Source organism: Coenobita brevimanus, chromosome 86 (genome assembly GCF_032717465.1).
Source record: "Coenobita brevimanus isolate Jiangsu-jjx chromosome 86, ASM3271746v2, whole genome shotgun sequence".
Lineage (NCBI taxonomy): Eukaryota > Metazoa > Arthropoda > Malacostraca > Decapoda > Coenobitidae > Coenobita > Coenobita brevimanus.
The window spans coordinates 25,259,674-25,282,775 of NC_137039.1; the positions used below are offsets into that span (position 1 = coordinate 25,259,674).

Below are 23,102 nucleotides of genomic sequence, written 5' to 3' on the forward strand. Positions count from 1 at the left end.
TACCGCGTGTCCCTGCCTCAGCTACATCGCCGTGCCCACTTCAGCCTTTCACCACTTGTTTTTGCCGCTTTCTCCTGGTTTTCTGAAGCTCCTGCAATGCCACCCAAACGCATCTTGTAAGCCTTCTGGTGCCAAGGAAGTCAAGAGGAGGAAGGTTATGACGCTGCAGAAGAAGGCTGAACTTCTCGACATGCTGCGGGAAGGGAGAAGCTATGCCACAGTCGGACGCCGTTACGGGATCAACGAAAGTACAGTGCGGTACATAAAGAAGAACGAGGATGCAATCAGGAGCGCTGTTTCAGCAAGATTTTGCCAGAATGCGAAGAGGGTGTCTACAGGCAGGAACAAACACATCGTAAGGATGGAATTGGCCCTGGCATTGTGGATAACCGACTGCCGGAAGAAAAACATCCCACTGGACAGCAACATCAAACGCGAGAAGGCCAGGAAGTTGTACAACCAGTTCGCAGCAGAGGGTGCCGAAGGAGACAACGACGAAGAGCCGCAACCAGGACAATCTACAGTACCAGAGCCTGAGGAATTTCACACCAGTAAAGAGTGGTTTGACCGGTTCCAGAAGCGGTTCCAAATCAGGAGTGTGACTTTGCACGGGGAAGCTGCATCGGCGGACAGTGAAGCTGCGGAAAAGTACCATGAAACGTTCCGGCGGATCATAGAGGAACAGGGTTACAAGCCCAAACAGGTTTTCAATATGGATGAGACTGGCTTGTACTGGAAGAAGATGCCGTCCAGGACATTCATAATGCAGGAGGAAGCCAAAGCACCTGGCTTTAAAGTACAGAAGGACCGAGTCACTCTTATCTTCTGTGGCAATGCTGCTGGCTTCATGATGAAACCAGGCCTCATCTACAAGGCAGCAAACCCCAGGGCTCTCTAGAACAAAAACAAGAACGTGCTGCCAGTCCACTGGATGAGCCACCCCAAGGGATGGATTATGGAGCTCCTGACTTCCAACTGGTTTCGTCAGTGCTTCATCCCTCAGGCCAAGCAATACCTCAGTGACAAGGGACTAGAGTTCAAGGTGCTGCTGCTGTTGGACAATGCTGGTGGCCACCCTGTTGATTTGCACTACGAGGGAGTGCAGATTGAATTTTTGCCTCCTAACACCACCTCTCTCATCCACCCTATGGACCAAGAAAGTGATCCGTGCTTTCAAGGCACTCTACACCAAAGGATCTCTTCAACACCTGGTGGATGCAATGGACAGGGACGACGACTTCACTGTGAAAAGTTATTGGCGCAGCTTCAACATCGGGACGTGTCTCTTCATCATCCAGAAGGCGCTTCAGGACATGAAGAAGGAAACCTTTAATGCTTGCTGGAAAAAATTGTGGCCCAAGTGTGTGAACGACTGCAAAGGCTTCTCCCCCAACGAAATTCACCACTATGCAGTGAACAAGTCTGTCAAGCTGGCGAAGATCCTCAGTGGTGAAGGTTTTGCTGACATCACGCCCCAGGAAGTCAATGACCTCATTGACGCACACCCCGAGACCCTGACAGATGAGGATTTGGCAGAGTTAATCAAGTCAGCCAGCGAAGGGGAGGATGAGGAGCCGACAGATCCAGCACAAGAGGAGGAGGAGGAGGAGGGTCTAACATCAGAGCGTCTGTCTGACATGGTAAGAGCCGCAAACAACCTGCAACTGATGGCTCAGAAATGGGATCCATACATGGTTCGTGCTGTGCAGTTCTCCAATGCGATTGACACAGCCATTCTGTCGTACAGAAATCTCCTCAATACCATGAAGAAACAACGGCAACAACTCCCCATCACCATGTTCCTCAAGCCACTGAAAAAGACTCCACCTACACCTCCAGCAGCAGCAACACCTCCTGAAGCACCTGCATCATCTGAAGCGCCTGATGAAGAGGTGCCCTCTGAAGAGCTGTAAACGCTCTGCTTCACTGTGCAGTACATCATCATCATCATCAGCATCGTACTGCACAGCTAGTTCATGATCATCAATCAAACTCATCATCCGTGAGTACCTGTACAGTACTGTACAATTCACTTTCTTTATTATTTCTTAATTTCAGTGATATTTCATGTCCTTATTAGTTAGCAAGCAATACAGTAACTTTATACTTACGTTTCGATCACTACGGTCTCTATACTCACCAATGCAGAACGAGTTGAACTGAAGATATACAGTAATGTACATCTTCAATTCAACTCGTTCTGCATTGGTGAGTATCCTTACTGTTTTCTCTTATTAGTAGTAGTAAATAGGCATTTTAGGGCAAGCAGTACAGTATAGTACTGTACAGTACTGTTACTTTACACTTACGTTTCGCTCACCGCCCGCAGAAATGTCGTCATAGGCGCCTTCTCAAGAGCTGCACAACTAATACTGTATACACCTTATACTGAACTTCATGATCATCATCATCTTCAGTTCATCTCATTCATCATCAGTGAGTACCCGTACTGGTTTTTCTTATTAATAGAGACAATAAATAGGCATTTTAGGAGTAGCGTCAATACATTGCGGATTTTTGCTTATCACGGGTGCCTTTGGAACATAACCCTGTGATAAAGTGAGGGTTTACTGTATTGAGTTGAGATGTAGAGACATTAGACTTTGTAAATAGGCATTTGAATGTGAATGAACTATGTAGTGTTGAGTCATCTGCATACAAGTGGATGGGATTGTGGGTGACAGATAAGAGATCATTAATATGAACCAAGAACAGGGTTGGCGCCAGAACTTATCCCTGCAGAAAGCCGGCGTTCACTGAGTGGAAATTGGAATATGCATCATCTACTTTTACTTTCCTGTCACTAAGATATGAGGAAATCAAAGGAACAAAAGACGTTAGTCCATAGCAAGGGAGTTTGGACAGCAGGGAACCGCGCCATACTCTATCAAAAGCTTTAGAAATATCAAGGGCTACTGCATGAGTTTCTCCATGTAGATCAATTGACTGATGGATGGTATGAGTTAGGAGATCGAGTATGTCAATGAAGGGTCTATTGTGGCGAAGACCATATTGTCTATCACTAATTAAGTTGTTGGATTCAAGATGTTTAACAATGTGCTTATTAATTAAAGTTTCAAATACCTTACCAAGAGAAGATGTGACAGCTATTGGTCTGTAATCAGAGGGGTCAGAGGAACTTCCTTTCTTCGGAACTGGGTGGATACTGGCTTCTTTCCATGAATTTGGGAATGAAGAAGTACTTATGCATAGTCTGAACAATTTAGCTAGAACAGAGGCAAGTTCAGGGTAACACTTTTTCAAAACAATTGACGGAATTCCATCTCGGCCAGGAGCGTTGTTGGTAGGTAAATTGTCCAAGATGGATTTTACATATCTTGTCTGTATTTTACGTAGAACAATTTCGGGAAAGTAAAGTTCTAGTACTGGGACGTTCTGGCTGGCATCTTCTATGGTAGAATTTCTGGCAAATGTACTGGCAAAAATATCTGCTTTCCCATGTGGGTCATTAACAATGTTGCCATCTGAAGATTTTAGTGGGGGAATGGATAATGACTTGTTACAGTTATTATTGAAAGAATTAAGAGTTGACCAGAATATTCTATTGTCATTAGGATTGTTAAGTAGTTTTGATGCTTGCTTTTGAAAAAAGTTTGATTTAGCTAGATTTATTATTTAGGGGGGTTTCAAGAATACTCCTCCAATATCCCTGCTTGTCGTACGAGGCGACTAAAAGGGTTGGTGGTGGGTTAGTGCCCCACCCCGTAAAAAGAACTAACTAAACAAGCGAATAAAGCACCTCGGACCTGGACGGACCATACGTTGACAACTAAGGAACGGACAAAGGACATTCTGAGGGTGGGAACTTGGAATGTGAGAGGAATGAATGATGAAGTGAAAGAGAGAGAGATTGTGCAGGTGCTTGAGGATGCAAAAGGGTATATATGTGGGTTGACTGAAACTAAATGGAAAGGTGAAAGGGTGAGAGAATGGGAATATGGTTTAGGTATATGTGCCGGAGTCAATGAGAATGAGAGGGCAAGAGAGGGAGTATGTCTGATGATAAGCAAGAAGTGGAAGGAGAATATAAGAGAGTGTGGAACAGTGGGTGCAAGATTTGTATGGGTGAGGATGAAAGTAGGTATACAGGTGTGGGCGATTGTGTGTGTGTATGCTCCGACAGAGGACCGAGTGGCAAGAGTGAAAGATGAGTTTTGGGCGAGAGTAGAAGCATGTATGGGCAAATTTGAGAGGAGCGAGAGAGTGCTTTTGATTGGAGACATGAATGGCAAAGTCAGGAATGTACGAGTGGATGGAGTGGTTGGTCAGTGGGGTGTGCCAGCTGAAGTAGATGGGAATGGTAGTGCTTTGGTGGACATCTGTGCTGGTAAGGGGTTGGCAATAGCCAACACCTACTTTCGGCATAAGAGGATCCACAGGTATACATGGAGAGTAATGAGAAGGATGGATGGTGAACGAAAGGCAATGATAGACTATGTGTGTGTGGATGAGTGAATGAGAAGACAAGTGTTGGATGCAAGAGTTTGGAGAGGGTGGGGGAATGGAGTCTCGGACCATCACTTAGTGATGGCCAAGGTAAAGCTGCAAAAAAAGTGGTTGAGGAGATGAAGGGGAAGACAGGAGGAAACAGCTCCTGTGAGAAGAGAGGAGAATTTGTAAGATAGTGAGAGAATGGCAGAGTATAAGAGCATAGTGGAAGAAAGATTGGGAAGGTATGAGCTAGAGCAGATGGAAGGGGTGGAAGACGTATGTAAGATATTCACGGAAGAGATAGGCGCAACGTGTGAGGTGGTTTGTGGAGAGAAGGAGATGCAAGGGTGTGCAAGGGACAGCATGGTGGAATGATGAGGTGAAACGAGCTGTAGAACAAAAGAAGAAGGCATATAGTGAATGGTTAGCGAGTAGAGGTAGGGGAGAACATGAGAGAGAAGAGAGAGGTACAGTATATGTGAGCAGGAGAAGGGAGGTGAAGAGACTGATGAAGGAGAGTAAGAAGAAAGTGGATGAAGAGTTTGGGAGGACTCCGAGTGTGAAATGGAGGGAGAGTAAGAAATTGTTTTGGAAGGAGGTAAAGAAAGTAAGGCAGTGTGAAAGGGGAAATAGTAGGGGAGTGAAAGATAGGAATAACAGATTGTTGGTGGAGAAGAAAGAGAAATTGAGGAGATGGAAGGAGAACTTTGAGGATTTGTTGAATGTAGAGAGTGACAGCAGTGCGAGTATAAGTGGTTGGGGAATGGCTGGGAGAATAAGAGATGAGAGGAGGGAGGAAGAGATCAGCAGGGCAGAAGTAGTGGAAGCAAATAAGAAGATCAAGTTGGGAAAGGCCCCAGGAATTGATGAAGTGTGTGGTGAAATGCTGAGGTATGGGGGTGAGATTGTTGTGGAGTGGATATGGAAGTTGTGCAGATTGGCTTGGGAAGAGGGAAGGGTTCCAGAGGACTGGAAGTCAGGTATAACTGTTCCTATATACAAAGGAAAGGGAGAGAGAGAAGTATGTGGTAACCATAGGGGTATTTGCCTTATTAGTGTGACTGGTAAAATATATGGTAGAATACTCATTGATAGGGTTAGGCATATGACAGAGGAGCTAGTTGGAGAAGAACAAGGGGGAATTAAGAAGGGAAAAGGGTGTGTAGATCAGATATTTGTTCCAAGATGTTTAGTGGAGAAGTATCTAGAGAAGGGAAAGAAAGCGTATGCTGCCTTCATGGACTTGGAGAAAGCTTATGACAGAATAGATATGCAAGGTATGTGGAAGGTATTAAGAATATATGGAGTGGAGGGGAAATTGTCGAGTGCTGTGAAGAGTATGTACGAAGGAGCTAGGGCTATGGTGCGAGTGGATGGTGAGCTGAGTGAGTTCTTTGATCTCAGTGTGGGACTGAAACAGGGTTGTGTGATGTCTCCATGGCTGTTTAATATATACATGGATGGGGTTGTAAAGGTGGTGCAAGGTAGGTCAGTGGATGTGGGGGTGGCTCTGATGAATGAGGATGAGATTTGTAAGATTCCTGTGTTGCTGTTTGCTGATGATACAGTATTGTTGAGTGAAGATGAATGGGAGTTGCAAGGTTTGGTGAATGAATTTGGGACAGTGTGTAGGAGGAGGAAGCTGAAAGTTAATGTAAACAAAAGTAAAGTTATGGTGTTTGAGAGGAATGAAGTCACGGAATGTACAGAAAAATTGGATGGTGAGGATATGGAGAATGTGAGTGCATTCAAGTACTAGGGTAGTGTGATGAGTAAGGATGGAACATTGGGGGATGAAGTGCGTGAAAGGGTACAGCAGGGAAGGAAGGTTGTTGGTTCACTGAAAGCAGTGATGAGGAATAGGGAGGTGAGTATGGAAGTTAAGAAGTCACTGCACGAAAGTATTGCAATCCCTACCTTGACATATGGAAGCGAGGCGTGGACCCTGCAAGAAGGGAACAAGTCAAGAATGAGAGCAGTAGAAATGAGTTACTTGAAAGGAGCATGTGGAGTGACATGGAGGGACAGGTTGATGAATGAAGAAGTGAAGGAACGTTGTGGGGCAGATGTGTATGTGGTTGAGAAGATTAGGAGAAATACACGGAGGTGGTTTAGACATGTGGAGAGAACGGAGAATGAAAGACTGACTAAGAGGGTGCATGTAGGTGAGGTGGAGGGAGGAAGAGGGAGGAGCAGACTGAGGATGAGGTGGAGGGATGGAGTTGAGAAGTATATGAGGGACAGGGGGGTGAGTTGGGGGGACGGTAGTCAAATGGTGGGTGACAGAGCAACTTGGAGGCGTTTTGTCTGCGGCCACCCTTTGTGGGATTAGGGCGTCGGGCTTTAGATAGATAGATATTACAGCTTTTGCATGATTTCTAGCAATTTTAAATTGATAGAGTGATCAGATGTTTTTTATTTTAAGTATAAGTTATATGCTAATGACGTTTGGGCTGTTGCTCTGGCACAGTTGCCATCACACCATTTCGGAGAGTTCGATCTTTTAGTGAATTGTAGACTTGGTATGAATAAATCCAAACCTGCTAGTATTAAGTCGCAAATGTGGGACTGGGTAGAATTGGGATCACTAGAGAAGAAAGACTGCCAAGGAATGTCAGCAAGATAATTTCTAAATCCATCCCAGCTTGCCCTATCAAAGTGCCAACGGGTCACCCTGACAGGTTCAGAACGGGGAGGTGTGGGGGGTTTAACTAATGAGGCTTTGATGAGATTGTGGTCAGAGGATCCAAGTGGTGACAGTACCTCTATCCTGTATTGATCTGGATTATTTGTCAAGAGTAAATCCAAGAGATGGGAAATATGGTCGGGATTATCTGGTATTCTGGTTGATTGCTTTACCAGGTGGGTGAGATTAAACGGTTCTGCGAACAGCTCACACTCTAGACCAGCGTCGTCAGTCCTGGCAGAATGCAATAACCATTCAACATTATCTATCTATCTATCTATCCATTGCCAGACGCCATAATCCCGTAAGGGGTGGCCATTTGACTCTGAGTTATTTGTTTTACAGGGAGGGGCACTAACCCTCCACCAACCCACTTGTTGACACGTAGGGAGCACGTATGGTTTGGTTATATGGTTACCATCCAGCGTTGTAAATGGTTTCTTGGCTTACAGGAAACCATTTGGCTTGTCACTCAATGTAAAGCCACCTGTAAAGGAAAGAAAAGCAATAAGAAGTGACAGGAAAGATGGGAGAAATAGGAAGAGAGGAGGGCAGGCACAGAAAAAGAATGATAAAGGCTAAGGAAGAAGTATGTATGTTAAAATCGCCCAAAATGGTAATTTCGGTGCTAAGGGCAAAGTTAAGGTTACTCAACTGTGTGGATATGGAATCAAATACACTGGGTTCCGAAGAAGTATTAGGGGAGCGACAGACTACACAGATATATTTGGTAATATTTTGACAGTTTATACAATGAGAAATCAAAACTGGATGAAGTGAAGTATAAAATAGTGTCAACTGCATATTGGGATTTGATATAACAACAGGTGCCGCCCTTGTTACGGAAGTTTGTGAGGAGATGGCAACCGGGAAAACAATATGGGAATATATCAGTATAGGGTGAGATTTGTGGTTCTGTGAGGAAAAGGGCCAAAGGGGATATGGACTGATGGAAAAAATGAACTGAGTTGAAATTTGTGCTATGGCCTCGGATGCTGTTGAAGAATAAGGCCGTACTTTCACTTCTCCGCTGACGAGCATTATTGGAAATTGCAACAGTCGCTTGATGGCAACCAAGAGGACCCTGTGCTGCCAGCCCTACTCTGCTGGTGGTGGCAATCCGAGGTACCACCTCATTTGATAGTACCATTGCAGCGGCCATTGCTAGAGAGAGTGAATAGGTGTGATATGTTACGCTCATGTAGTGTGGTGTAGACAGCTGAAGGTAGTGGTATTAAGGGAGCATGCTGGCCTACTCTCTGTGTAAATGAATGCACTGAAAATGTTCAGCAAAAGGAGATGGTCAGGATCAAGTCCTGAGGGCTGGTGAAACGGGAGCTCCAACTCTCCCTATCACCTCGGGAGTACTGCCCTGTTCAACTGGTGCTACAGTCTACTCCTCATAAGAGAGCACTGGATTATATATATATATATATATATATATATATATATAGATATAGATATAGATATATATATATATATTTACAACAGTTTATATTATGAATGCAAGATATGTATCACAAAAAACAAGAGTGGAAAAATGGAAAACTACTAATAATGGCATTTGGAAACAAAGACATGAGTAATGGAATGTTAGAGATTACAACATTTTTTTTTTTTTTTTAATGCAAGGAACAAGGAACCAAGGCCATGAGCCCCCAGTAACAGTTCCCTGCAAGAGAAAAACAAAATACAATAGAGAGCCAAATTCAAGATCCGATCATTTTGAGATGCCTGGACACACTGCGTTTAAAAGACTGGAGATCATAGGCAGCAGGAAATACAGACAGAGGGAGACAGTTCCAGAGTTGACCTGTTGCATAAATGAAAGACTGGGAGTAACGGTTAACTCTTGCATTAAAGAGCTGGACAGAAAAGGGATGAGAGTTTGCTGCCAGACGGGTGCTACGCGCCCGTCGTAGAGGTGGAGGAATGCATGCAGACAGTTCAGAGAAGCAGTGACCATTAAAGTAGCGACAGAAAAGAAATAAAGATGCAACAGTGCGGCGAAGAGACAGGGGTTGAAGGGAGTCAGTAAGAGGAGGAGAGTTAATGACGCGAAAAGCCTTTGACTCCACCCTATTGAGAAGAGCTGTATGTGGGGAGCCTCCCCACACATGAGAGTTGTACTCCACACAGGGGCGGATAAAACCCCTGTATAGAGTCAACAATTGTGCAGGGGTAAAGAAAGAGCGGAGTCGGCTTAGCACACCCAATCTCTTGGAAGCAGATTTTACAAGAGATGTAATATGATCTTTCCAAGATAAGTCCCGAGTAAATGAAACCCCAAACATGTTCAAGGATGATGCAGGATTAAGCTGAATATTATTAAACATTAGTGGGTATGCCTGTGGAAGATTTTGTCGGGTTGATAGGTGTAAGAACTGAGTCTTAGATGCATTAAAAACAACCATATTATTTTTACCCCAGTCAGAGATACGAGCCAAGTCAGACATTAGGTGTGCCATAGCCTCATCCCTTGTTTGTTGAAGTAACTGTTGAGATGGGCGTTGCGGGAACCGAATGGAAAGGTGAAGGGTGGAGTCATCGGAGTATGCGTGGATAGGGTTAGATGTACAGCTTAGAAGGTCATTGATGAATAAAAGGAAGAGAGTTGGTGATAGGACAGAGCCCTGAGGAACACCACTGTTGATAGATCTAGGAGAAGAACGATGGCCATCTACAACAGCGGCTATAGAACGACCAGAAAGGAAGCTAGCGATGAAGGCACAGATAGAAGGATAGAAACCGTAGGAGGGCAGCTTGGAAATTAAAGATTTATGCCAGCCTCGATCAAAAGCCTTTGAGATGTCAAGTGCAATGGCAAAGCTTTCGCCAAAGTCCCGAAAGGAGGATGACCAGGAGTCTGAAAGGTAGGTAAGAAGATCGCCAGTGGAGCGTCCCTGATGGAACCTGTACTGACGATCGGAAAGAAGGTTGTGATAGGAAAGATGCCTTAAAATTTTTCTACTGAGAATTGACTCGAATACTTTTGAAATACAGGACGTTAAAGCAATGGGACGATAGTTGGAGGGTTGGGAGTGGTCACCCTTCTTTGGGACTGGCTGAATGACAGCAAACTTCCAGCAAGACGGAAAGATACAAGTTGACAGACAAAGGCGAAAGAGTTTGCCTAGGCAGGGTGTAAGCACAGAAGTACAGTTCTTGAGAACAACAGGAGGGACCCCATCAGGCCCATATGCCTTGTTAGTACTGAGGCCAGTGATGGCAGAAAATACATCAGCTGAAGAAATTTTAATGTCAGCCATGAGGAAGTCAGAGGGGGGAAGTGATGGAGGAACAGCACCGGAATCGTCTAAGGTGGAATTGGAGGAGAAAGTCTGTGTGAAGAGATCTGCTTTATCAGTAGAAGAAATAGCTACAGAACCATCAGAGTAGAAAAGAGGAGGGAAGGATGATGAGGTAAAGTTGTTAGAAAGGTTTTTGGTAAGTGGTCAATAGCAAAAGAGCAGAAATATAGGGATATTACTGAACAAAACATAGCTTACTCCTTGGTCGCTTCTTCACTCTGATTGGCAGTACAGTACATCTCCCCAACTGATGCAGCAAATGAAGGGGGTAACTGTTTGTGAAAGGCATCTTGGTATTTTTCTTCTAGGCCAGATATAACTGTATCAAGAGGGAGAGGCCTTTCCACTGCAAACTGTGACTGTAAGTCAAGAAAATATCAATGAGTACAGATTCACCAGGGTAGTTTTTTTTTTTTTTAACAGATAAGTTATAAGAATCAGAAACTTACCAAATCTCCATCTATCTATCTATCTATTGCCAGAAGTTTTACTAATCCAGTAAGGGGTGGCCACAAAAACATCATCTCCATGTCGCCCTGTCCTCTGCCGTTTCACTGACCTCCCACCAACTCACACCCCTCTCTCTCAAATACCTCTGCACTCCCATCCTTCCACCTCATCTTCGCTCTCCCTCTCCCTCTCGAACCCTTCACCTCACACACATGTACACTTTCCACGTTATTCTCTCGCTCTCCATCCTCTCCACATTGCCAAACCACCGTAACCCTTCTGGTATGGAATTCTCCAGCCTCGACTACCCCCCCAGGATGCAAAAACAAGCCTATTTTTCGACTATCTCAAAGGTTAAAAGTTTTATGCCCAATTTATAGAGGCTGAATTTACACACCTGAAAATGTAAACCCCACCCTCCCAGACCCAAAAATTACCAAGCTATGGCCCGTCAAAGTTGATAATAAGTACCCATCACGGCCAGGATGAGAATGAAAATACGTCGCTTGCACCAATTTTGTTCCTAAAAATGCATACAAAAGTAAACAAAATCAATATTTTTTGGTGTGTATAGATGTTATAAATCATTGTGAAGTGCGAAAAAAATAAAATGGTCACGAACCCCCTCCCCCCAAATATGATAAATAGCAAAAATTACCCTCCCCTCACCTAACTTCTCCTCCCCTCCCCTCTGAGCTGTCAAATCTAGCTCGGGAAAATAAAAAAAAATTTTGAGCGAGTTTTGAATAAAAACAGGTAAATATTTATGTATGTCTGAAAACAAGGCACAAATATAAATAAATATCATTATTTGTAACAGCAAAATTGCCTACTGGTAGGTGGTGGTGACCATCATCCACTCACTTGATGTAGTGGTGCCTACTTCTTCCTTAGCCTATATCATTCTTTTTCTGTGCCTGCTCTCCTCTCTTCCTATTTCTCCCATCTTTCCTGTCACTTCTTAATGCTTTTCTTTCCATTACAGGTGGCTTTACATTGAGTGACAAGCCTAATGGTTTCCTGTCAGCCAGGAAACCATTTACAACGCTGGGTGGCAACCATATAACCAAACCATACTTGCTCCCTACGTGTCAACAAGTGGATTGGTGAAGGGTTAGTGCCCCTCCCTGTAAAACAAGTAACGCAAAGTCAAATGGCCACCCCTTACAGGATTTTGGCGTCTGGCATTAGACAGATAGAAAATAGCCTATCTTATTTTTATTTACTTTTCCCGCTGATAGAGCTGAAACTACAAACAAGTGAGTTACCATGTGTTCAGGCATATAAAATTTACAAAGAAATACATAAGAATGAAGAAAATATGCTATAATCTTTGACAGGTACACAATTATGTCCTTAGGCAGGTAACATGGATTTCCCTCCCCCCACAAAAAAAAACATAATATATAAAGTAACTGTGGAATGCCATTATCTGTATGCAAAGACATGACTAAAGTACAGGTAATGATCCAAAACATGCGCCATAAAGAGTAAAAATTACGCAAAATATTTGAGGCCACGTTGGGGGTAAAGATACTCCATGCTTCGGGGTAGGGGTGGGGGTGGTAAGGCCAGGAGGGGGTGTACGGGAATGGAGGGATGGGAAGAGACCACCACCAGTCACAGAGGAAGGGCCCCAGTGGAGTATAGGGACGTGGAGGGAGGGTAGGGGGGGGAAAATACCCTCCCTCCAGATGACTGGAGGGGGTACATGGGGGGTGATCCACATTGGAGGGGTGGAGGATGCATGAGGAGGGTGTGGGAGGGGTGGTGGTGGTGGTAAGAACGGAGGGAGGTTGGGTAGAAACAACGTAGTGGGGTAGAGGGATGCGGCAAGAGGGAGGTGAGGGGTACACTCCCCACTGCCTGGGTAGGGCCTGGATCCTCCCTCCCATCTGTGCAACACTTAGTTCTGGTTGGTCAGAAGCAATCTATGCCACAGCTGGGGTGAAGCAAGCTGCCACCAGTTTTTTAAGGAAGTTGCAAAATAAACATTCCTCGTCCATTTAAAAAATTGTGAAAAGACGACGATCGTCGAGCTTAGTACTTTAGGGGTTAATGTATTTCTCCTTACGCTTTCCATCACATCCACATTCACACCATAATGCTCCTTCACTTCCTCATTTGTCAGTATGTCTCTCCATGTAACTCCATATGCTCCTCTCAAATAACTCATTTTCACTGCTCTCACTCTTGTGTCCTTCCAAGCTTCGCTTCCATACATTAGAGTTGGAATCACAATACAATCATGCAGTAACTTTTCAACTTCCATGCTCACTTCCCTGTTTCTTATCACTGCATTCAAAGAACCAGCAACCTTTCTTTCCTGTTGTACCCTTTCAAGCAATGAATCGTCTAAACTTCCATCCTTCCTCATCACACTACCCAAGTGCTATCTATTTATCTATAGCCCGATGCCCTAATCCCGCAAAGGGTGGCAGCAGACAAAACGCCTTCAAGTCGCACGGTCACCCACCATTTGACTACCCTCCCCCCAACTCACTCCCCTCTCCCTTATATACTGTACTTCTCAATTCCATCCCTCCACCTCAACCTCGGTCTTCCCCTCCCTCTCCCTCCCTCCACCTCACCTACATACACCCTCTAAGTCAGTCTTTCATTCTCCATTCTCTCCACATGTCCAAACCACCTCAGTGTATTTCTCCTAATCTTCTCAACCACATCCACATCCACTCCACAACGTCCCCTCGCTTCTTCATTCGTCAACCTGTCCCTCCATGTCACTCCACATGCTCCTCTCAAGTAGCTCATTTCCACTGCTCGCATTCTTGACTTGTTCCCCTCTTGTAAGGTCCATGCCTCGCTTCCATACGTCAGGGTAGGGATCACAATACTATCATGCAGTAACTTCTTAACTTCCATACTCACCTCCCTATTTCTCATCACTGCTTTCAGTGAACCAACAACCTTCCTTCCCTGCTGTACCCTTTCACACACTTCATCCCCCAAGGTTCCATCCTTACTCATCACACTACCCAAGTACTTGAATGCACTCACATTCTCCATATCCTTGCCATCCAACCTCACCGTGCATTCTGTGACTTCATTTCTCTCAAACACCATGACTTTACTCTTGTTTAAATTAACTTTTAGATTCCTCTTCCTACACACTGTCCCAAATTCATTCACCAAACCTTGCAACTCCCATTCATCTTCACTCAACAATACTGTATCATCAGCAAACAGCAACACCGGAATCTTACAAATCTCACCCTCATTCATTAGAGCCAGCCCCACATCCACTGCCCTACCTTGCACCGCCTTTACAACGCCATCCATGTATATTAAACAGCCATGGAGACATCGCACAACCCTGTTTCAGTCCCACACTGAGATCAAAGAACTCATTCAGTGCACCATCCACTCACACCGTAGCCCTAGCTCCTTTGTACATACTCTTCACAGCATTCAACAATTTCCCATCCACTCCCTATATTCTCAATACCTTCCACATACCATGTCTATCTATTCTGTCATAAGCTTTCTCCAAGTCCATGAAGGCAGCATACACTTTCTTTCCCTTATCTAGATACTTCTCCACTAAACTTCTTAGAACAAATATCTGATCTACGCACCCTTTTCCCTTCCTAAATCCCCCTTGTTCTTCTCCAACTAGCTCCTCTGTTATATGCCTAACCCTATCAATGAGTATTCTACCATATATTTTTCCAGTCATACTAAGAAGGCAAATACCCCTATGGTTACCACATACTTCTCTCTCCCCCTTTTCCTTTGTATAAAGGAACAATTATACCTGATTTCCAGTCCTCCAGAACCCTTCCCTCTTCCCAAGCCAATCTACATAACTTCCATATCCACTCCACTACAATCTCACCCCCATACCTCAGCACTTCACCACACACTCCATCAATTCCTGGGGCCTTTCCCATCTTGATCTTCCTCATGGCTTCCACTATTTCCACCCTACTGATCACTTCCTCCCTCCTCTCATCTCTTCTTCTCCCAGCCATTCCCCAACCACTTATACTCGCACTGCTCTTACTCTCTACATTCAACAAATCCTCAAATTGCTCCTTCCATCTCCTCAATTTCTCTCTCTTCTCCACCAACAATCTATTATTCCTATCTTTCACTCCCCTACTATTTCCCCTTTCACACTGCCTTACTTTCTTTACCTCCTTTCAAAACAATTTCTTACTTTCCCTCCATTTCACACTCATATTCCGCCCAACTTCTTCATCCAAATTCTTCTTACTCTCCTTCACCAATCTCTTCACCTCCCTTCTCCTAATCACATATACCTCTCTCTTCTCTCTCTCATCTTCTCCCCTACCTCTACTCGCTAGCCATTCACTATATGCCTTCTTCTTTTGTTCCACAGCTTGTTTCACCTCATCATTGCACCATGCTGTTCCTTGCACACTCTTGCATCTCCTCCTCACTCCACAAACCAGCTCACACGCTGCACCTATCTCTTCCGTGAATATCTTACATACGTCTTCCACCCCTTCCATCTGCCCTAACTCATACCTTCCCAATCTTTCTTCCACTATGCTCTTATACTCTGCCATTCTCTCACTGCCCTGGAATTTCTCCACTATTCTCACAGGAGCTGTTTCCTCCTGTCTTCCCCTTCGTCTCTTCAACCATTTTCTTTGAAGCTTTACCTTGGCCATCACTAAGTGATGGTCCGAGACTCCATTCCCCCACCCTCTCCACACTCTTGCATCCAACACTTGTCTTCTCATTCGCTCATCCAAACACATGTAGTCTATCATTGCCTTTTGTTCGACAAATTCACCATCCATCCTCCTCATAACCCTCCGTGTATACCTGTGGATCATCTTATGCCGAAAGTAGGTGTTAGCTATTGCAAACCCCCTTCCAGCACAGATGTCCAACAAAGCTCTACCATCCCCATCTACTTCAGCTGGCACACCCCACTGACCAACCACTCCATCCACTCGTACATTCCCGACTTTGCCATTCATCTCTCCAATCAAAAACACTCTCTCACTCCTCTCAAACTTGTCCATGCATGCTTTTACACTCACCCAAAACTCATCTTTCACTCTTTCCACTCGGTCCTCTGTCAGCGCATACCCACACATAATTGCCCATGCTTGTATACCTACTTTCATCCTCACCCATACAATCCTTGCACCCACTGTTCCATACTCTCTTATATTCTCCTTCCACTTCTTGCTTATCATCAGACATACTCCCTCTCTTGCCCTCTCATTCTCATTAACTCCTGCACATATTCCTAAACCGTATTCCCATTCTCTCACCCTTTCACCTTCCATTTAGTTTCAGTCAATCCACATATATCCACTCTTGCATCCTCAAGCACCTGCACAATCTCTCTCTCTTTCACTTCATCATTCACTCCTCTCACATTCCACATCCTCATCCAAAGAGTGTCCTTTGTCCGTTCCTTTGTCGTCAACGTATGGTCCATCCTGGTCCAAGGCGCTTTATTCACTTGTTTAGTTAACTCTATTTACGGGGTGGGGCACTAACCCACCACCAACATTTTTAGTCACCTCGTACGACAAGCAGGGATACTGGGGGAGTATTCTTGAAGCCCCCTTACCCCCAGGGGGGAGTGCTTAAATGCACTCACATTTTCCATTTCCTCATCATCCAACCTCACTGTACATTCAGTGACTTCATTTCTCTCAAAGACCACAATTTTACTCTTCCCTACATTCACCTTTAAATTCCGTTTCTTACACACTCTTCCAGAATCATTCCTCAGGCCTTGCAGTTCCCCTTTGTCATTACTAAACTACAGTATACAGTATGATCTGCACACAACAGAACAGGAAGTTTCATAACGCTGCCCTCTCTCATTAGGACCGCTCCAACATCCACTGCCCTCATGTATACCTCCATCCATATACAGACTGAACTACCATGGAGACATGACACATCCCTGTTTCAAACCAACATTCAGAGAAAAATTTGCTCAATTTGACATCCACATGCACTGCAGTCTTAATGCCCTCATACATACTCTCCATAGAATTCAACAGCTTCCAATTTACTCCATATATTTTTTTTATTTTCCACATTCCTTTCTATCCACTCTGTCGTATGCTTTCTCCAAATCCATAATGGCCGCATACAACTTCTTTCCCTTCACTAGAAACTTTTCCACTAAAAACCTTAGGATGAATATCTGATCTATACCACCTCTTCCCTTCCTGACACTGCCCTGTTCTTCTCCAACTAGTTCCTCTGTTATTTCCCTAACTCTGTCAATAGGTATCCTACTATATACAGTAATCCCTTAATTATCCGACATAATAGAGCCATAGGCATGTCCAGGTAGTGGCAATGTCCGGATAATGAACAATATCCCCCCCACTATGCCCAGACCCTACCAAATACCCAACGTCCGACATATACCTAACCTATATGTAAAGTACCTCTGCTTATTTTGGCAGTTTTCCGGTCATTCAGGCATATTAACACACGAACACACACATAGGAATATCCAAAGTAATGCTAAACACCAAGAAAACCATGAAAAAAAAAAAACATTGAAAACCAAAAAACACCCTACCTATATACTACTGTATGTACACCCGGGGAAAGTCTTGCATTATACACCTGCCAATGCTTTCGAACCTCTGATTCTGGGATATGTAAGAATGAAGCAATACCCAGATACTCATGTATCTGGTAACTGTGTGTGGCAGGTGGGGGGGGGGGTGGAAGAGTGAGGGGTGAGGAGGGTTAGGGGTAAAGAGTAGTTGATGACATCACGGCACCAACACCCATCCACAATATACCCTAGGTATATTCATACCGTGGTGATCATGACGTTCATCACAAGTTCTACAGGACGAGATGAATGAGCAGCAACATCGCACTGTACTGAGAGGTAGCATTGTTGGCCTGCGTAAAGCTGGTTATTCAGTCCAATCAATTGCCCATACTTTCGGCATTTTACAGCCCACTGTGAGCAAGTGGATAGGGAGGTGGGAGGTGGGAGGAGAGGCACAACTTGAAGGATGACGGTGTGTATAGATAAATCATGGGCACAGCCTGGGGGGTGTCCCAAGCGGCTCGCCCCCCGCCCTCTTTGTAAAAAAACAGAATGAGTAGGATGGCAACCACTATAATAATACTTACTCATTCATTTATTAATAACTGTTTCATAGGTTGTTTCCTTACATGTTTAAAATTGTTTCCTTCTATATGTAATAATCTACTTATTATTATCTTAATAAACAAGGAGTTGTATCTCATGAATAGCACAAACAAATGTTTGGGCCGCTCACCATGAGAAAATCATGGCTGCGCTCTTGAGATAAATCATACGTGAAAAAATTTATGTGGGAACATTTTCAATTTAACATTTAGGAAGTAAGGCATTATTTGATATTGAGGCGTTACATCTTGTTGGTTTCTTCGGATAAGTGGTTTAAGTAAACAGAGAGGCGCCCCCATCGCTAAGTGACCACCCGTGACGATGATGCTTGAATCATTCAAGGCGCACAGGAAGACCCCTTTTTGAGCGTACAGTACAGTGCTTGTCAAAATTATCGAGTGCCTACCGCACAATACTTATGGCCAAAAAAGAATCACCCATTTTGGGGGGTAAGAATTGGGCCACAAGTTTGCGGCGCTAGCATGAAGTCACGGTAGCCTGAGGCCTTCCGACGCGCTGGTTGGTTCCCGCCTCAGCTGCCTGTGGGCTGCCTGAGAAAGAGGAACTCCGCCGCATCTCCCTCTCTTTTTGCGCCATTTTTTACCGAGTGTCCCGCAGTGTTTTGGCTTTCGCCACTTTGTTATGGCACCTACCCATGAACTATCGAGTGAAATCATATCCCAGATCATTGCTCTAAAGGAGGCATGCCACCAGACAAAGGAAATTAGTGAATTGGATGGTGTGGCTCGATTGACAGTGCGTTGGTGGTGCGTGCAGTTTCGAGTGGAAAACAGTGGTGAAGTTCCCACAAAGAAACCGCGGTCTGGTAGGCCTAGGAAAACTTCCCCAAGGTCTGTTAATGTTTTAAAACGTGCAGTGGAGTTTAATCCTCCTGTGAGTGCAAGGAAAATAAAGGAGAGCAACCTGGAAGTGTTTGATGAGGTGTCTGTGAGAAGTGTCTCGTAGGGTCCATGAACTTGGTTGCACAAGTCACAGGCCTGTGAGAAAGCCTCTTCTCACCAAGAACCAGCGACTTTGTAGGCTTGCCTTTGCTAACAAATATCTTAACTGGGGTGAGGAGCAATGGTTGTCAGTGTTGTGGTCTGATGAGGCAACGTTTAGCATCACCTGTAACAGAGGAGCAAGTGTGTACAGGCGCAAAGGTAGTGACCCACTTGACCCACGGTATGCGGAAAGCAGAGTACAACATCCTGATTCACTCATGGTATGGGGTTGTTTCTCAGGGAAGGGTCTGGGGAAGCTAGTTGTACTTTCCAAGAACCTCAGAGTGAATCAGGATGTTTATCTGGAGCTTCTGTGTGATCATTTACCAGACTCCTTTGAGCTAACAGGTGCAGGAGTGTTTCAGCAGGATGGTGCACAAGGCCAAATCGGTCACCAATTGGCTTCATGACTGCGAGGTATCATTCATGAAAGACTGGCCAGGAAATAGCCCAGACCTCAACCAGATTCAAAACCTCTGGTACCTTGTACAGAAGAGTCTCCAAGGGAAGGACGTGAGCTCTCTGCCTACACTGGAAGCCGCCATTCGTGACTCCTGGGACAAAATACCCCTCCAGCACCTCAGGAGCCTCGCCCTTTCACTTACAAGACGTCTCAGGTCCGTGAAGAAGCATAAAGGCTACCCTACGAAGCACTAAAGGTAAATAAAATGCATTATTTATACGTTTTTTCAACGTTGAAAGGTTTGTTTCTTAGGAGGGACGCAGGGCGCTCCATACTTCTGACGAGCACTGTAGTTGCGATTCTTGACGGACTAGGATTGCGGGTAGCCAGCATGACTATAAGAAACAGTCAACATGAGCAGGGCATACACCACAGGATTCCCCCTGTCAAGGAGCAGATGACCGAGCAACATCAGGCCAGCAGACTGGACTTCGCTCGTCTGCATGCAGATGAGGGGATGGATTTCTGGAACAAGGTGGTCTTTTTGGATGAAAAGACCTTTGCTTCCATGACCCATGGCAGAGTTCACGTGTAGAAACCAAATAATACAAGGTAATGTATTTAGTGTATACAATGTCAATATGTAGTTATGACTACAACAGTGTATGTATCCTCTACACTGATGCCGAGTAACATAACATTAGACAGTTATATTATAATAAGAGATACTAATTGTCGACCTGTAACGCATAATAGAGTGGAAATAAAATGAACCATACAGTTGCATTCATTACCATGAAATTATAATTTTGGTAAAAGTTCTTTCACCTAAAGAATGAAAATATCTGCCTATTCACAGCTATCAGTGGTATTATCACACACCTATGACTTTATCGTGAGACTGATAACTGCTCAATTTATTGACAGTTATCTCAGTGCCCATATACACGAGGAGGGGTGAAGTGGACACGTTACATGTAACGTGTGGGGATGGATGTCCGCTGTTGGTGTAGGGGATGTCAAAGGAATCGAGGGACGGTTTAAGGCAGACAAATATATAGATATTTTGGAGATTTTTTTTTCTGCCTTCTCTGAGTGAAAGAAATGTTCCCTCTCCCGTCTACTTTGTTCATGATCAGTGCCCCATTCATTTGGCAAGAGTGGTGCAACAGTGGTTTGCTGTCCAGGAAAACGTACAGCTACTGGAATGGCCAAGTAAGGGGCCGATATGAATCCAATAGGGCATGTGTGGGCTAACACAGTCAACACTTGGGAGCCAGAGAAGGAGAGGACCTCCGCAGAGCTACTTCCCCACACCAAAGCAGCTTGGGAGCGTCTAAGGGCGAGGCAAGGTCTTGTCTGCACATTGGTCGACTCCACGCCTCGCAGGATGCTAGCCGTCATGGAGAAAGAGGGTGGTTGGACGGAATGCTGAAGGTTGCCAGGGAGTTTGATACGGGGAAGAGAGAGAGAGAGAGAGAGAGAGAGAAAAAGAGAGAGAGAGAGAAAAAAGAGAGAGAGAGAGAAAAAGAGAGAGAGAGAGAGAGAGAGAGAGAGAGAGAGAGAGAGAGTGTGTGTGTGTGTGTGTGTGTGTGTGTGTGTGTGTGTGAGAAAACGTGTCGAGAGAGTGAGAGAGTATGTGTGAGGGAGAGTGCGAGAGTGTGATTGTGTCATTATTTTTTTCTGTATATAATATTCCTAACATAATGCATGCTTATCTGTCTATCTATCTATTGCCAGAATCCTCAATCCCGTTCGAGGTGGCCACAAACAAATCGCCTCCACGTTGCCCTGTCCCCCGCCATTTCACTGCCCCGCTCCCAACTCACACCTCCCTCTCTCATATACCTCTCCACCCCATCCCTCCATCTCATCCTTGGCCTCCCCCTCCCTCTTCCCCCCTCCACCTCACTCACATACACTCTCTTCGTCAATCTCTCACCCTCCATCCTCTCCACATGGCCAAACCACCTCAGTGTATTCCTCCTAACACTTCCTATCACATCCACATCCAAACCACAACGCTCCTTTGTAACCTCATTTGTCAGCCTGTATCTCCATGTGACTCCACAGGCTCCTCTTAAATAACTCATTTCCACTGCTCTCACTCTTGACTTGTGTCCTTCCAGCAACGTCCAAGCTTCACTTTCATACGTTAGAGTTGGTATCACAATACTGTCATGTAGTAACTTTTTCACTTCCATGCTCACTTCCCTGCTTCTTATCACTGCTTTCAAGGAAGCAGCAACCTTTCTTCCCTGCTGTACTCTTTCAAGCACTTCACCCTCCAAACCTCCATCCTTACTCATCACAGTACCCAAGTACTTAAACGTACTCACTTTTTCCAATTCCTCACCATCCAACCTAGCTGTACGTTCACTGACTTCACCTCTCTCAAAGACCATCACTTTACTCTTCCCTACATTCACCTTTAGATTCTGTTTCTTACACACTCTCCCAAACTCATCCACCAAGCCTTGCAGCTCTCCTTCGTCTTCACTCAACAAAACAGTGTCATCTGCAAACAACAGTACAGGGAGTTTCCAAACACTACCCTCTCTCACCAGGGCCACTCCAACATCCACTACCCTACCTTGTACCTCTTTTATTACCCCATCCATGTACAGATTGAACACCAAGGAGACATGACACATCCCTGTTTCAACCCAACCTTCAAAGAGAAAAATTCACTCAGTCACCATCCACACGCACTGCAGCCTTAGCACCATCATACATACTCTTCATGGGATTCAACAACTTCCCATCTACTCCATATATTCTTAATACTTTCCACAATCCTTGTCTATCCACCCTGTCATATGCTTTCTCCAAATCCATGAAAGCCGCATACAACTTCTTTCCCTTCTCTAGAAACTTTTCCACTAAAGATCTAAGAATGAATATCTGATCTACACAACCTCTTCCCTTCCTAAAGCCTCCCTGTTCTTCTCCAACTAATTCCTCTGTTCTTTCTCTAACTCTGTCAGTAAGTAATAATAATAATAATAATAATCTGGCCTTTTTTTTCTCAAAAGCGCCAGTTCTTCCTTTTGGGAATTCACTAGCGCTCGACACACATACATTATTTTTACAATCACAAGAATTGTGACATTTCTTGTATATAATACAAGCTACATCATATATACATGAAAGTGGCAAAAATTAAACCCTATAATCATCCGTCGTAGTACATCTCTCCAGGTCGTAGCATTTTGAAAAAAGAAAGGCTTTCAGCTGTCTCTTAAAGGATTCAACAGTAGAGAGTTGTCTTATGGACAATGGCAATCTGTTATATAATCTAGGGGCTCTATATGCAAAAGAACGATCAGAGAAAGATGACTGGTGAATGGCTCCTGGCTCATCAAGACGCAAGGAATCATCTTCACTGCGTAACATCACACCCGGGCGTGTCGATGGGAGTTTTAACAATTCAGCAAGATACTTCGGTTCACCAAACTTAAGAACCTTGAATGTAATAAGACACAGTTTAAATTCAATTCTAGCCTTTACTGGTAACCAATGCAACTCAATCAGAAACGGGGTAGTTGAGGTTCTCGGGGGGAGACCAAAGATAAGCCGTGCCGCCCTGTTCAACACAGACTGAACTTTTGTTAGTATATTATTTGGAAGACCAACCCACAGTGAATTACAA

At 44.5% G+C, this 23,102-nt stretch overlaps 1 protein-coding gene across 1 annotated transcript in view; it reads right to left on the reverse strand.

Moving 5' to 3' along the window:
- LOC145410739 (uncharacterized) overlaps nt 1-23,102 on the reverse strand; it is a 256,684-nt gene that overhangs the window by 198,305 nt on the left and 35,277 nt on the right. The window contains exon 2 of the mRNA XM_080280844.1: nt 10,648-10,808. Coding sequence (XP_080136970.1) covers nt 10,648-10,808 — 161 coding nt within the window. The remainder of the gene's footprint in view (nt 1-10,647; nt 10,809-23,102) is intronic.